This window comes from Neophocaena asiaeorientalis, unplaced genomic scaffold (assembly GCF_003031525.2).
Source record: "Neophocaena asiaeorientalis asiaeorientalis breed wild unplaced genomic scaffold, Neophocaena_asiaeorientalis_V1.1 scaffold129, whole genome shotgun sequence".
Lineage (NCBI taxonomy): Eukaryota > Metazoa > Chordata > Mammalia > Artiodactyla > Phocoenidae > Neophocaena > Neophocaena asiaeorientalis.
In genome coordinates this window covers 5427158-5441918 of record NW_020172446.1, presented here as the reverse complement: position 1 = coordinate 5441918, position 14761 = coordinate 5427158, and the positions used below count along the sequence as shown (strand labels likewise).

The following is a 14761-nucleotide window of genomic DNA, read 5'->3' as shown; positions in this document are numbered from 1 at the left end:
CTTCTGTTCCTTTCTCAAGCTTCGGATGCTTAACTGGAATCTCAAACAGATCCCTCTCTGGGCATCAAATGCACACCCTTAGCATAAGCTGGGAGAGTGTCTGAAGCTACCAGAAATCTCCTATGTCCCAAGGAGAGCTGCTTTCCCCCTGCTGCATGGCCACCCCAGCATGTTCTCACAGGCTTTCCTGCCCTTTCCCCAGGTGAAGGACTTAACCCTTGACCTTTCATCAGCAAACCAGTTAGCAATTTGTGCTGGAGGCTGCCTCTCCCAGTCTCTGAAATGTAATCTGATCCTGTGATAGAAGAACAAGGTCCTGCCAAAGATGTCCACCTCCTAATCCACAAAACCTGTGACTATGTCACCTTATGCGGCAAAAGGGACTTTGCAAATTGATTAAGGATTTTTAGGTGGGGAGATTATCCTGGGAATGAATGAGCAGGTGGACCCTATGTAATCACAAGGGTCCTTGTGAGAGGCAGGCAAGAGAATAAGGCTATGAGCCCCCAGAAGGAGAGGGAGAGGCGGAAGGGGACGGGGAGAGATTGAGTGCAAGACTGAAAGATGCTACACTGCTGGCTTTGAAGACAAAGGATGCGGCCAGGAGCCAAGGAATGCAGGGGGCCTCTAGAAGCTGGAAAAGGCAAGGAAACAGGGTCTCTCCCCTAGAGCTTTCAGAAGGAATGCAGCCCTGCTGACCCTTGAGAGTTGTAAGAGAATAAATCTGTGTTGTTTTAAGCCACTAAAGGTGTGGTAATTTGTTTCCGGCAGCATTAGGAGACCAGTATGGATGCCAAGCTTTAGGGAGAGACAATGGTTATTTATTGATGGTTTCACAAGTACTAGGCACTGTTCTAAGCATTTTACGTGGATTAACTGACTGGAATCCCACAGTCTAGAAGGTGTTATCATTATCCCTCTGAGGCACAGAGAGTGGAAAATGCCAGCTGCCCAGAGCTGTGGCCAAGGCAGGCAGGCAGCACCCCCTCCAAGGAATGAGACCGGAGCTTGGAGTAGGGCTCGCAGCCCTGGAGGTGGGAGTGGAGGTCGAGGTCAGACCTGCTGCTTCCCCAGCCTGACAAATGGGAACTCGCCCCCCACGTCGGGGGGCCAGTGCTCCCCTCCTGTGCCCTGTTCCCTGCCAGCTGGGGATTTGCCTGAGGGCCTGGCAAACACCCTCTCAAGGAAGTCACTTAAGCACAATGTGAGCTTAAATGTAGAGCTGGCTGGACCAGGACCAGGGTGAAGACGCAGTGACTCACAGCCCCACCAAGCCTTCCCCTGCCCTGGCATGATCACAGACCCTTGTGTCAGGCCCCGTGACGGCCCACTGCAGCAGGACCCGCTCCTCGTGAGACTCCAACCTCAGAGTCCAATCTTGAAAGAACCCCCCAGAAGGCAGTAAGTAGCCACCCCCAAGAGTCCCCACTCTGGGCCACATTCACCCTGACATTTTGGCTGGCACAGGGGTGGAGGTGATGGGAAAGGATGTGAAATTAAATTCTGTGCATTTTACCAACAGGTGGCCTGTTGTCAGTTACCACCCAAAACCTCATCCATCTTCACTTTCCTCAGACCCCACCTGTCCCTGGCTTGGAATTATCTGGAAATTCACAATTGTTTCTTCAATCCTCCTGGAGCTATTATCATCCCATAAAACACCAGGGTTCAACATCCATTCACTCATTCCCCACCATGTGCCCGGCACTGGGAAGACAAGTGAAGGAGACAGTCTCTGCCCCCAAAGAGCCCTCCAGAGGTGCCCACACACCCAGAATCTCCAGGGAGGGGTTTTCTGGAGTTCAGGGCCCCCAGAGCCCGTGCCACGCTGCTTGCCAGTCCTGCAGCACAAGGAAGCTGCCATCTGGGTGACACTGTCCCCACTTCCTCCCCAAGTGGAGCTTACGAAATGCAGCAGCCACGGGGGGCTCGTTCATGCCCAGTATTTTACATAATCTGCTGGGCTGAAAGTGTCCACCTGAGGCCCCAAATCCAAGAGGTCAAGTCACTCTGGTAGGGACAGTATCTGCAAGTAAGGCTTAGCTGGCTCTGGCCTGGCCTGGTCTTCTACAGTCGGGGCTAAATAAAGTCTCCAAAGGTTTGGTTCCAGGCCAAGTCAAGACTCTCTCCAGGAGCCTTGATCTCCTCCAAGACAACAACGCGGGCTGAACAAGCAGGGCCACTTGCAATTCAGAGCCTTAGGCCAAGCAGCTCCATAGACAGTAGAATTCAGTCCATGGGCCACACCAGTTTGCAAGGAGCACCCCGTGGATGGGGGGGGCTCTGGTCAGAGCAGATGCCACTGGGTCTAGGCGCTATGTCCATGCCAAGTATCAGCCTCAGCCTCAGGACAGCTGGCCCCTCCCTGAGTTGAGTCGATGCAGGGACTCAACTCCAGCCATTCTCTCCTCTCCCCAGCCCTAGGCACCAGGGAGGTCTCTTTCAGCTAATTCCTCAGCAGAACAGAGTGGGGGTGGGTAGTGGGGCGGGCACCGCCGGGGGACCCTCCTAAAGGGTAGATCTCCAAATTCTGGGCTCCCTGCTGTCTGAAGCTGCAGGCAGGTCTCATGGGGTCCAGCAGTGTTTTCAGAGTTCAGCTATTCACATCCCACACCTTTGCAGTTCTGTCATACATACCACCGGCACTATAATTTACTTAATACTGTTCTTCACAACAACTGGCTTCTTAAAAGCACAACCTTATCCCAAGCATTATATTTGAAATCACAGGAAAGATGTGCAAGTCACTTTTCTATTTTTATTTTTGGTTGCATCACGCGGCATGTGGGATCTTAGCTCCCTGACCAGGGATGGAACCCGTGCCCCCTGCAGTGGAAGCGCGGAGTCCTAACCAACTGGACCACCAGTGAAGTCCCTATTCTTTTCTAAGATACATTAAAATTTACGCCTAACTATTAAAGTGCAAAATATATATCCAGGTGCCACCTAAAATCATCTCTCAAATCATCTCATATGTGGCTCACACTTCGGGAAAAAAACCTAAGTGGGGGACACAGGCATGGCCATCACTGCACATGGAGGGAGCGGAGACCTGGACAAGTGAAAAAGAAACACAGGTTGTTCAGATAATCCATTAAAAATCGGCACAGAATTAACCTGAAGGGTTAATCTGCATTACAAAAGGATTTCAAAATTCCTGACAAATGAGTTCTTTATATAGCAAGGCCCCTATCAGCCCTAGGTACCTTTAAATAGAATCCTATGAAAGATTTGGGGGACGTACGCAACACTTTACAGAGGAGAGGTGATGCTGCTATCAGTATTCACGTTATTATCAGTTTATAGACCATTAACTCCTCAAAGGGGAGTGTGGGTTGAAACGCATAGCAAGCTCCAGCTCTGGAGAAAACCACTGCCATCTTCACATCTGTCCCCCAGGAAGATGAAGCATCTCGGAAATCACACTGAAAACAGGATTGATTTATAGGACTGGCATTTGGACGTGTGCTCAGGAACACGACTACTGTTTAAGGTAAGTACTCCTGAAGTAAAGTAATAGCAAAGAGAGAAATGCCTTGGATTTCTACCAGCCGCCAAGAAGAGTCTACCATGCAGGAGTGTGCCCAGTCCACAGCCCAGGACAGGAGCACACCCTCCAGAAATGAGCCCTGACCTCACACATGTACACGTGCACACGCACACACACACGTGCACACACATGCGCCCAGTCCAGCCCTGACTCAACGAGAAGTGGTCCCTCCTCCTCTGAATTTAGTACCCTTTTATCAGAACCCTTCTCATGGCCCTCCCTACTTTCTCATTATGTTCCTATTATCTGCGAACTTGCCCCCTTACCCTGAACTGTGAACTCTTTTTGAGAAAGGACCAAGCCTTGTTCACCTGTCTCCTCCCCCAGGCAGCCTGCTTTGAATAGAACACAACCTGACAGTGTTCGTTGAATGAATCAATGAGCTTTCTGTTCGTCTTTTCCCTCTATAGATGGCCAAGCCTGGTAGAGAAGGGCATCCTAGACGTGTTCAGGCTGGGACAGGGGGCTTGGAATCCCCCAACACTCAGGAAAGGGGCCCTCCCCCCAGTGCTGGAGACAGGTCCGGGAACACTGAGGTGGTGAGGTAGAGAGGAAGACTCCATCTTGGCGCTCACAGGGCTCTGGGAGGAACAGCATTTTTAGGTGTGATGTACACCCAAGCCCCTTTGGTATCCCTGTGCTTCCTCCTTAGAACACCTCTGAGATGGAATAAGGCCAGGGACATGGTACGCCCTGTGTGGGCCCCATGGAGCCTCACTCATTCCACCAATCCACTGGACACCAGCCACACACCAAGCACCGTGCAGCGTTCACAATGAAAACAAGAGGGCCCTGCCCTGGAGGAGAGAGGCACACGTCTAGAGTTCCAAACAGAATGAAACAGGGGCTAGCCCGGTATAAGCCAGACTAGAGGTCCAGAGTAAGGGAGGACCCATAAGGCAGCATGTGAGTGGAACCCCATCTGTGCTGGGGAGGGTGTCTCAGAGAAGGGCCGTTAGGAACCCACAGAGGTCCCACCCTACACACTACTACTACTGAGCTCCCAGCAGGTGCTTTTGCCTCATAAACAAGACTTTTCCCCATCCTGTTCCTGGGATGGCTGGGCAGACCCTAAGGGCAAGGCCCTGGGGGCCCAGTGAGAGATGTGACTTACCCCAGTGTGCCGAGCTAGCACCAGATGAGAAAACCAGGGCTGGGGCTCCTCTCTGCCCCACACCCAGGCCTACAGCGACTGCTCCGCCCCTTCCACACATCAGCCATCTACCCATGGGTCTGCAGTCTATTTTTACCTCCATTAGCTCCTCCTCTGATCCACACTGTAGCACGGATGGAGCAGGGCAGTGATCCCCATCTTACAGGAGGCCCAGAGAGGCTCAGCGACAGTCTCCTGCCCAGAGCAATGCTCTGTGCACCATGCCCTCTGGGGTGCAGTGCTGCCAGGGCAGACAGGCTCGGGCCCCACAAGACGGGCGCTCTCTGTTAGGCAACCTGGCTTGCAGTCTGTGAGCTCCCTGCCATACGTTCTCACTGGCCCTCCCTTCAAGCCACAGAACAGAGAGGAGGTGAGCAAAACACTGAGGTTAGAGGTGAAAGAAAGGAAGGACGGTGTGGTGTGCATGCCTTAGACAGCACTGGCGCACTTTCAAGTGGAATCCCGGCCCCTGGGGCGGGGTGGGGGGCGGGGGGGCGTGAAGAGAAGGGGATTGCGGCAACCACTCCCCTCCTGCTCTACCTTCGAGGCAACTTCTCTGATTAAACAGAGGCATTGCTGCCGAGACAGCCCCAGAGTCGGTGGGCTGGGGTCCAGCAGATGCTTCCTGCCTATGCCCACCTTGGGTAAAGTGCCTAGCCACCTGGCTCCTGCGTCCAAGCCAGCTGTTACCGCCCCTCTTCGGCTGATCCAATTCTTTCCCTTCAAGGAAGTTCAGGGACCTCTGGCCCTCGATCTCTCCAAATGCTCTCATGCCCTAGCCCAGATTCACCAGATTCCACTTGCTTGGAAGAGAGTGGCTCCCTTGGCCTGAACTTCACAAGTGCACTTATCCCATTGCTGCCATGGAAACAAGGAATTACGGCCTCCTAGTTTCACATCGACCAGCTCCTCTGGGGCAGCAGGCTGACACCACTGGCGTGCCCACCAGGGGACTCATGTCACTGCCAGAGAAAGCCCTCTGCACAGCTGGCCTAGGGAAAGCCAGCAGCCACTCCCCCTGAGGACAACTGGTCCAGGGGGAGGCGGCGGGCACTGCGCCTCTCCCCCAGGAACAGCTGTGCCCAGAGCACAGCCCCTTGCATCCCTTGGCAGGCAGGCGCCAGCCCCTCTCAGGCTGAGGTGCTTCCACTCAGCCACAAGGTTTGTGCACAAATCAGCCATTTCTGCCGCACAGACTTCGGCAGTCAGAGCTGCGAGCCCTGCCCCCTCCCCCGACAAGCATCCAGGGCGTGTCACATTCCCACCTTCACAGCCACCAAGAATGGGGACCCTGAGCCGGGGCTGGTCGGGGTTCCCAGCTCGCACTCCTCCAGGAGAAACACATCTTCATCCTCCAGGACCTTGTCCAAAAAGCCTATCGCCTCCTCTTCCTCTTCCATGGCAGCGGGAGCCGCGGAGGGCAAACAGGAAGCAGGGTCCCAGCAGCAGCGGCAGCGGCAGCGGCAGCGGCAGCGGCAGCCCTGGCTGTCTCTCCAGGCAGGCGGGGCCCCGCTCCCTGCCGCCGCTCCCAGCCCGGCCGGGCGCCCCGCCGCCGCCGCCGCTGCCGCCGGCCCCACAGATCCCGCCCTCCTGGACGCGGAGGTTCGCGTTCGCTCTCAAGACACAGGAAATGCACGACTCGACGGGTGAGGTGGAGCCGTTCCCTCTCTGCGGTCGCCGGGCCAGCCGGCTGGCGGAGGCTTCGGGAGCGCGGAGGAGGGGCGACGAGGCCGCAGCCGGGCCGGGCGCAGGGGGAGGTCCGCTTCCCAGAGACAGGCTTTATTTACAGCCCCTCACCGGCCCCGCGGGCAGGCGGGGGCGGAGCGGACGAGCAGCTGCCCGCACAGCCTCGCGGGCCTCCGGGCCAACCTCGGTGTCACCTTGGGATGCCTACAAGCCCCTTCTCATTTCCGCCTCAGGCTCTGACAGCTTTGAGGAAGGGAGGCCAAGCCCTGGTGAGAAACCATAGTTTCTTTCCATCGCCACCGTGGCTGAGGGAACAAGGCTTTGTGCGAAGGAGGCCTGACCTGCCTCGCCACGAAAGCACAAGTGCCAGCCAGGGGCTGCAGCTGGGCCGCCTCGGGCAGCCGGAGGTGCCACACCTCCTCAGAGCTCTTTTCCCTCAAGAGGGGCCTGGGCCCAGTAGAAGCAGCCCCACAGGGGAGGGTACACTTAACCCAGGACCAGGAGCACGCCAGCCCTGCCCACCCCCAGCCTGCTTCCCCTGGCTTCTTCCATGGTTACACAAGCTAAACTCTGGTCCCCTAGCCCCATCCAGAGATGTAATCCATCTACTCTCATGGGGGTGGAGTTTAAGGGCAGCAGCTGGGAAAAGCTCTTTCACAACACCTAGGGCAAAGGGTGCCAACTCCAGCACCCAAGAGGGTGCAGGTAAGATTAGTTAGTGAAATGAGCCAGGTAGGGACCAGGTGAACTGAAGAAACTGTCACTCAGCTCCAGCTGCCGGCAGCCAGGGGCAGTGCAGGCTCAAGGTTGCCCCATCTTGGATTGTTCAAGAGAAGCTGGAATCCGGATTGTTAGGTAATAGCTCTCAATTTAAAAATGATGGCAGATAAATTATATTTAAAAAACAAAACAAGATGCAGTCTCAATGAAACACATCTGTGCACTGAATCAGGCCCACAGACAAGGTTGCTGCCTTCTTGCAGTTGGTTGTGTTTCTTTGAGGGAAGGTTGGGAGGTGTGTGTGGGGGGGGGGGGGGTTGTTCCTTGAATATCACCTCTGTCCCATTTTATCACTGGACCTGGCATCTTGGAATCAAATTCAGCTTCACACACGACCAGCCCACTACTTATCTTTATAAACCTGTATAATATATGCCACCAGCCAGACAGATCAAGTGAAAACTCCGGATTCTGAGTATTGAGCCCTGAAGCTCCAGCCCCACTCACGCCAATCCCCTCAATCTCCCACCAGCCCCCAAACCATGTCTCTAGTCAGGGATTTCCTCAAAATCTTCCTGATGCTTCTAGCTCACAAGTGTCTCTCCCAGTACACAGTTGCCAGACCAGCCAGTGTGGTTCTTAATGATACAGTGTCTGAGTTGTCCATTAATGCCTCGTGTGTCTACCACCGGCCTCCTTATGCACACGGCACATCCCCTGTCAGGTGGCAACTGTATGGCCACAGGGGGAAGAGTCCAACTCTTTGGAGCTCGTTTGGAAATGCATTCCAAAGGGGGGGTTAACAGCGCGCCATCCTAGGCCCACCTGGGGTCATCACCTCTCCTTCCCACTGGGCATCTCAGCTGAGAACAGGGCCCTTGGCTGAGCCTCCAAGCTGGGTGGAGGGTTGAGGAAGAGCGAGGAGGGAAAAAGGAGAAGAATGGACATGGTTCCTTATCCCAACTCCCCAAAAAAGTCTGCGGAAGTTCTGAGTTCTAGGTGGGGCTCCTGCCATTCTATTAGAGCTGTCCTCACCAGTAAAAGGTTTCTCCCTGTCACCATAGCTGAAATGCAGACCAAGGGATTTGGGGTAGGTTCTCTGGGGCCTCAGGGCTGATGGGGCTCCCCAGAGGCACAACCCACCCCACACCCGCCCTCTCCCTCATCCCTGGTTCTTCCCTGTCCCCGCCTGGGCTGGGTTATAAATAGCCGGGGTAGATCTGAAGGGCCCTCTCAGCCACAATTCCTCATTTGGTTTGGGCGGGTGAGGCTGCTCCCAGCGCTTGGGAAAAACCAGGCCTGGCATTCCCCAGGGCACAAGTGTGCCAGCCCGGGGCTCTGTGCCAGTCTATCTCCCATCCTGAAGGCTCCGAGTGCACGGCATGGGCTGCCCGCTCCGGTCGGACAAGCAGGTGTAATGGGAGAAGGGCCTAACAGCCCAAGGGACACCCCCGCCCCCCGGCACGGTGTCCCTTCCCCCGCCCAAAAGAACATGAGGGGCCCTCGGGAGTCTCCGAGAGTACCCCTGTCTCCACTCCCCATGCCCCTACCTAGCATGGCAGTGTCGACACCCACTTCTTCCAAACCCTGAAACCTCTCAGAAGCTGCTCCCTGAACATCCAAGGCATCTCCACTCCACCCCACCCGGGTTGGCTGGAAACTCCAGTGAGTAATTTGAATGCCCTTCCATCTCCACTGGGCACACAGACTCCACTCAGTTCTGCCCCTGGAGGGAAGTGACTCACAAGTCCCAGTGGTGCTTCCTCCCTTTCCCCTACCAATGCCCTGGACACGAGCTTCCTCCCTGTGTCCTCTACAACTCTGCCAGCTTTGGCCTGGCTCCAGACCCTCCTCTCCAGAGAAGCAGCTGCTCCAAAGGCCTCTAAACTACCTTATTCCGAAGTCAGAGGCCTCCTTCTCTACTCCTCAGCCTCTGCAGTCTGGATGCTCTTAAATCCCTCAGCTTCTGTGGCCATGCTGATGCTGCCTCTGATCGCTCTGGTTCCGGCTGGCCCTTCTTCTTCCTGCCTCCTGTAAGTGTGGAGTCACCCATTCGGACCAGGCCGCAGCCCTCTGCTCTCTATCCTTGGAGAACTCATCCCTTCTCACTGCTAGGCCAACGGCAGCCCGTCACCATCTGCAGCTCCAACATCTTGCTCTGCTGGAGTGTGACATCTGTGCTGTCAGCTGGTTCTCCTCACTTGGAAGTCCCATGAGCAGCCCCTCAGCTCCACATCTCCAGACCAAACGACCCTTCCCCCTCCCTAAACCGGCTTCCCCTTCTGGCTTCTCCACTTCTGTGGCGGGGCCGCCATCTTGTGACTCTTCCTTCCCTCAGGCCCCACATCCTTTTCACCAAGTCCCCTTGGTTCTTCCTTCTCTTCCTTTTCCAAAGCTGCCACCCCAACCAAGGTTTGTAGAATCTCACACCTACATAACCGCAATAATATTCCACTTTGACTTCTGATCTTGCCTGTCCATCTATCTGTTCATTCAACCCAGAGAAGGCCTGACATTACAAATACACAGACCTGGGAGACACAGGCCTTGCCATTAGAATGCTCTCAACCCAGACATATAAACAAATGAGGCAGTGTTCCCACTGGTCAACACAGTGGGAACACAGGACAAAGGCACTAACCCTGCCTGAGAGGTAAAGCTCCACAGAAGCGTGGCTTCTGAGCAGTATCTTAAAAAGGGGAAGCGTTTCCAGGCAAAGGGAGGAAAACGTTTTGTAAGGAACCCCAGGAAGCACAGCTGGAGGACAGAAAAGGGGCAGGTGATGAACTTGGAGAAGTGGGCGGGAACCACGCCCCCATGAACAAGGGGCACAGACTGAGATTTCAGACACCCACCAAATCCACGCTTTCCAAGCCACCAACAGTTTACTCTCCCCAAACCCAACAGCCTTCTCTCACACTCATTCTCCATCCCCTCATTCCCTTACCCACTCCATCAACAAGTACCTATTCAATTGCCCACCATGCACCAGGTGCTGTGCTAGCATCCAGGACACAGCCACAAGTGGGACGCTTTGTCTCTACCTCCGTGGGGGCTGATGGTCTCGGGGACAGACTGACCACCGTGAGCCAAGGCAGGGCCAGGGGAAGGGCACGATCTCAGAACTCTGGGGCTAAGGCACAACTCTTCCAGAAAGAATAACGTGGAAAAAGCTATTGTGATCTAATATGTTCTCACCCTCTGACTCAGCACCTCCACTTTAAGGAATTTTTCTGCAAAAACATTTCTACAAGGACTCAAAGATCTTTGTACAAAGATGTTCACTGCAATGATGGTTACACCGGTGAAAGACTGGAAACAGCCCAAATGTCTAACAGAAGAGGACTGGCTAAGTGAATTATGGTACAACCATTAAAAGAAACACTGCATACGGTCATGAAGGAGAATGAGTTGGTCTTTAATTACTGATATGCAAGATGTCCAAGACTTATTAAATAACCAGAGAAAATTTCATAACAGTATTAATAGTATGATCCCACTTTTTAAAAAAGTGTATATATATAATATATACACAGAGAAAAACGTACTTTTTACATATATGTGTATATATATATATATATATATATATATGTAATATCTCACATGGAAAAAGAAGATGTCTCTTAACAGACATTCTCTCTGTAGGATGAGACTTAAGGAGACTTTCACTTTCCATATTATATGTTTCTGTAAAGTTAGAATTTTCAGTGATGTAATCAGGAAAAATAAAGAAATTAAAAAAAGAAGTGTGGTAAGTGCTATAATTGGGCAAGTAGAGAGTCACAGAAGGTTCTCCAGAGGAGGTGACATTAAAACTCCTACCTGGGGCTTCCCTGGTGGCGCAGTGGTTGAGAGTCCGCCTGCCGACGCAGGGGACACGGGTTCGTGCCCCGGTCTGGGAAGATCCCACATGCCGCGGAGCGGCTGGGCCCGTGAGCCATGGCCGCTGAGCCTGCGCGTCCGGAGCCTGTGCTCCGCAACGCAACGGGAGAGGCCACAACAGTGAGAGGCCCGCGTACCGCAAAAAACAAAACAAAACAAAAAAACTCCTACCGGAAAATGAACAGGGATTAGCCATGCCAGGGGGACTCAGGGGCAGACAGGACAGCATGAGGCATAATGAAATGAGTTCAGTCTGGGTGGCAAGTCTTCATCCATTCAACCAATACTTACTAGGCATCTCTTATGTGCCAGGCGCAGTTCTAGGCACTACAGTTTGCAGTGAGCAAACATTTTGGTACAAAAGTGACAAAGCTCCATGGCAGAGCTCACAGTCTAGCTGGGGGGTTGTCATGAGCCTGCAGAGGTAGGCAGAGGTCAAGTGGTCAGGTCAGGCACAGCCTTGACAGCATTGCTACGGGCAGGCATTGAAGAATTTTACAGGGAGTGACCAGACAGTGTTTCAGTGCATCCCTCCTGCTGACATCAGATTACTGTTTCTAAAACACTGCTCACTCTGTACCCAGCAGGAAGCCACCAAGTCAGCCCTAAGAAGGGCAGTGGGGCCCTTGCTGATGGCTCAACTGATCTAACTGTTGACAACAACTTCTGCTGTTTGGTGTCCCATGAAAGGGCCAGGTGCATTCTCACCTCCAGGCCTTGACCTGGCTTGGAGCCCCCTCTCCCTCCTCTCTGCCTATCCCTAGCCCTTCCAACTTCCTTGGTAGGAGCTCAAGTCCCACCTCCAGATTTTCTGGAGCTCAGCAGACCCTGGGCCAATGAGAACTGACCCCAGGGGCCAGTGCCAGGGGCACTGTGTCACTCAGTCCTCCCAGCAGCCCTTCCAGATAGGAGGTATTTATCCTTATTTACAGCTGAGGGGACCAAGACTCTACAGGTTATCCAAAATCACAGAGCCAGAAAAACATAAGGCGAGGGCACTGAGGTTCCTGTTTTGGGGAGGTGGCAGAGAACAGCGGTGGTGAGCACCCAACACTGACCAGCTGTGGGACCTCAGGTGGGTTATGTCACCTCTTTGCACCTTAGTTTTCACATCTGTAAAATGGGGCAGTAACGGTGCCTACTTCCCAAGGTGTGGTGAGGACTAAATGAGTTAGTATTTATTAAGTGCTACAACAGTGCCTGGCATTTAGTAAGTGCTATGGAAGCGTTTCTCATCTTTCTCTTCTTCTTTCTGCCACACAGGCAGGAGGGTTGGGGGGTCTGTGTGGCTTTCCAGATAGAAGCAACCAGCCCATAACCCTGTGGGAGGAAGGTCCACAAGGGCATCATCAAAGCATCATCGTGGAAAGAAAGTGCTAGCACCCACTTGTGGAGGAACTAGGTGAGGAGGATAGAAAAGAGAGTCCGTGGGTAAGAGTCAGCCTGCTGCTGGGATGCTTCCTGCCCTTCTGCACCCTGGCAGAACCCAGAGTCCAGGGGGACATCCAGCCTCTGCCCCCTGGCGGCTCACCTGTGTGGCCAAACGTCTCAAACTGAAGGCGTTCTCAGGGGCAATTTCACACCTCTTGGTGCGATTAGGCGGGTCGGTTGGCCTCCCTGCCCCACACGCAAAGACTCCCGAACCTCAAGGACAGAGAATGGGTCTGGCTCACTCTCCTATCCACTGTCCCTGGGACCTGCAGGAGATGAGCAAACCTTCACCGAATACATGTTGCTTTGGAAGCCGCCTTACTGGCTGATGTGAAACACACAGCACAGTAGCAGGGAGAGGGAGATCCCAGACAGGCTGTGAGCACTACGGGATGCTCCAGGTCGGCTGCGTGTGGTCAGTCAGGGAAGCCCAGATCCCAGCCATGTGTGAAAGGGGGGCGATGAGCCAAAAAGGCCAGGGAGCACCAGCCATGGAGAGGCTGAGGACCACAACCAGGGCACTGTCTCCCTACTTCCTATTCACACCCCCCTCAACTCACACAAGCCAAGGAACCCCCTGAGCCATAGCTCCTTCATCTACAAAATGGGGGGCTCTCCCAGTGGTTGCAGGGATAGGTGGCGATGAAGCCCGTGGGCACCTGGCACAGCACCTGGCACGTAGGGGGAGCCAGGCAAGCTCCTCCTCTTTGGAGTGGGGACCAAGATCCAGAAAGGGGGCAATGGGGAGCAAGGCTGCTGAGGCAGGAGGTCGGCAACCTGAGGAGAGATGTCTCTGGTTTTACCTGCATCTGGAAACTCCTGGGAGGCGTAAAGATAAAGGGCAGCCGCCAACCCACCCAGCCCAGGCCTCGAACGCCATCCAAAGAGAGCAGACTGGGACACCATCTCAGATGTTTCCGGCTTGCCACGTGGCTTCTCCTTTCACTTAGAAGCGACCTCCTTGTCCTGCAACCTCAGATCCCAAACCCCAAGGCTTCAGAAGGGACCAGGAAGGGAAGAGGGGGCAGCAGTTCGTCCTAGCTTCATCCCCTGAGACTGTATCTGCCCTGCCTCCCTGCTCCCTGGCCAACCCAGTGCTACTTGATTCAATTCCATAAACGCCGGGTGAATACCCCTAGGTGCCCGGGAGCTGCTGATGGGGGTCCCGGAGATGATCGGGGATCAGGGCTCCGGATCTCGCAGGGCAGACGTGCCCCACAAGTAACTGTGCACGGTCCCCAGACAGCGGAGGGCTCAGCCACAGGCTGGTAAACCTTCACAAGGGAGGTGGTATCTGAGGGGACCTGGGAGCACCACACAGACTCCAGCGTCAGAAAGATACAAGTTTAGGGATTTCCTGACGGTCCAGTGGTTAAGACTCTGCTCTTCCAATGCAACGGGCACGGGTTCAATCCCTGGTCAGGGGATTCTCAATCCCCACATGCAGGCACGGCCCAAAAAAAAAGAATAAAAGAAAGACCAAGTTTAAGCATATCTCTGGCTCCCCATGTAAAAGGCTCAAGGTGAGTCTAAGTAGCTGTGAGGAAGGGGGGGTTGTGCGGGGGAGGGGGGAAGATGAGGATGACAACGGTGATCATCTCAACTCTCCCCCACCTATCTTTAAATTATCCTGCCGTCTGGAGTCTAAACTCCTAAATTCAGCGGTTGGTGCAGTACTAACATGTACAGACTTTACTGGCAGCATCTCATAGAAGCCTCCCGACAGCTGTGTGAGGTCAGGAGGGAGGAAATTCTCAGTACATTCACTTTACAGGTGAGCGAACTGGAGCTCAGATGAGTGAAATCCCTCAGGTCACACAGCTAGGAAGTGGTGGCACTGAGACAACAACCAGATCTTCTCTCTGCCTTGTGGCCCCTTTTCATGGTGCCTCCCGAGAGGGGTGTCAGAGGAGTCCATGGCTTGTGGGGCACACGCTTTTCTGAATGACCATGGTCCTGGCAGGGGAACATGTGCCCCGCTTGTCAGTGAGATGGAGAGTCCCGCCCGTCCTTCCCAGGGTGAAAGCAGGCCCTCTCTGCTGAACTGAGCCACCGGAGGGAGCTGTACTCAGCCTGGGCTTGGGGAGAGTGAGGGTCTGCAGGGCGGGGCTTTCACCCTGATACCTCGCTGGGCTGCACACAGGGGCACATCTAAGGCGAGAGCAGAGTGAGGCTGCAGGGCGTTCTGGGGAGTGAAGAGCATTTGTCCTGTAACACCGGAGACCCGGCTTCACCTGGGCTACCACGCCTGGGAGGACAGATTTGACCCCAGAAAGGAGGTTGCAAAAGCAGATTCAGTTGTTGTCCAGCAAATATTTCATTAGACCAGGTCCTCGCAG

The 14761-nt window shown here is 54.3% G+C and overlaps 1 protein-coding gene across 2 annotated transcripts in view; it reads right to left on the bottom strand.

Annotated features, from left to right (window-relative positions):
- ABR (ABR activator of RhoGEF and GTPase) overlaps positions 1–14761 on the bottom strand; it is a 175268-nt gene that overhangs the window by 74167 nt on the left and 86340 nt on the right. Inside the window, exon 1 of one of the 2 annotated variants that reach the window (XM_024735931.1) lies at positions 5969–6183. The exons of the other annotated variant lie outside the window; for it this stretch is intronic. Within the exon in view, the coding sequence (XP_024591699.1) occupies positions 5969–6103 (135 nt within the window). The 5' untranslated portion in view covers positions 6104–6183. Of the gene's footprint in view, positions 1–5968; positions 6184–14761 lie in introns of those variants that run through there. 2 annotated transcript variants of the gene reach the window in all.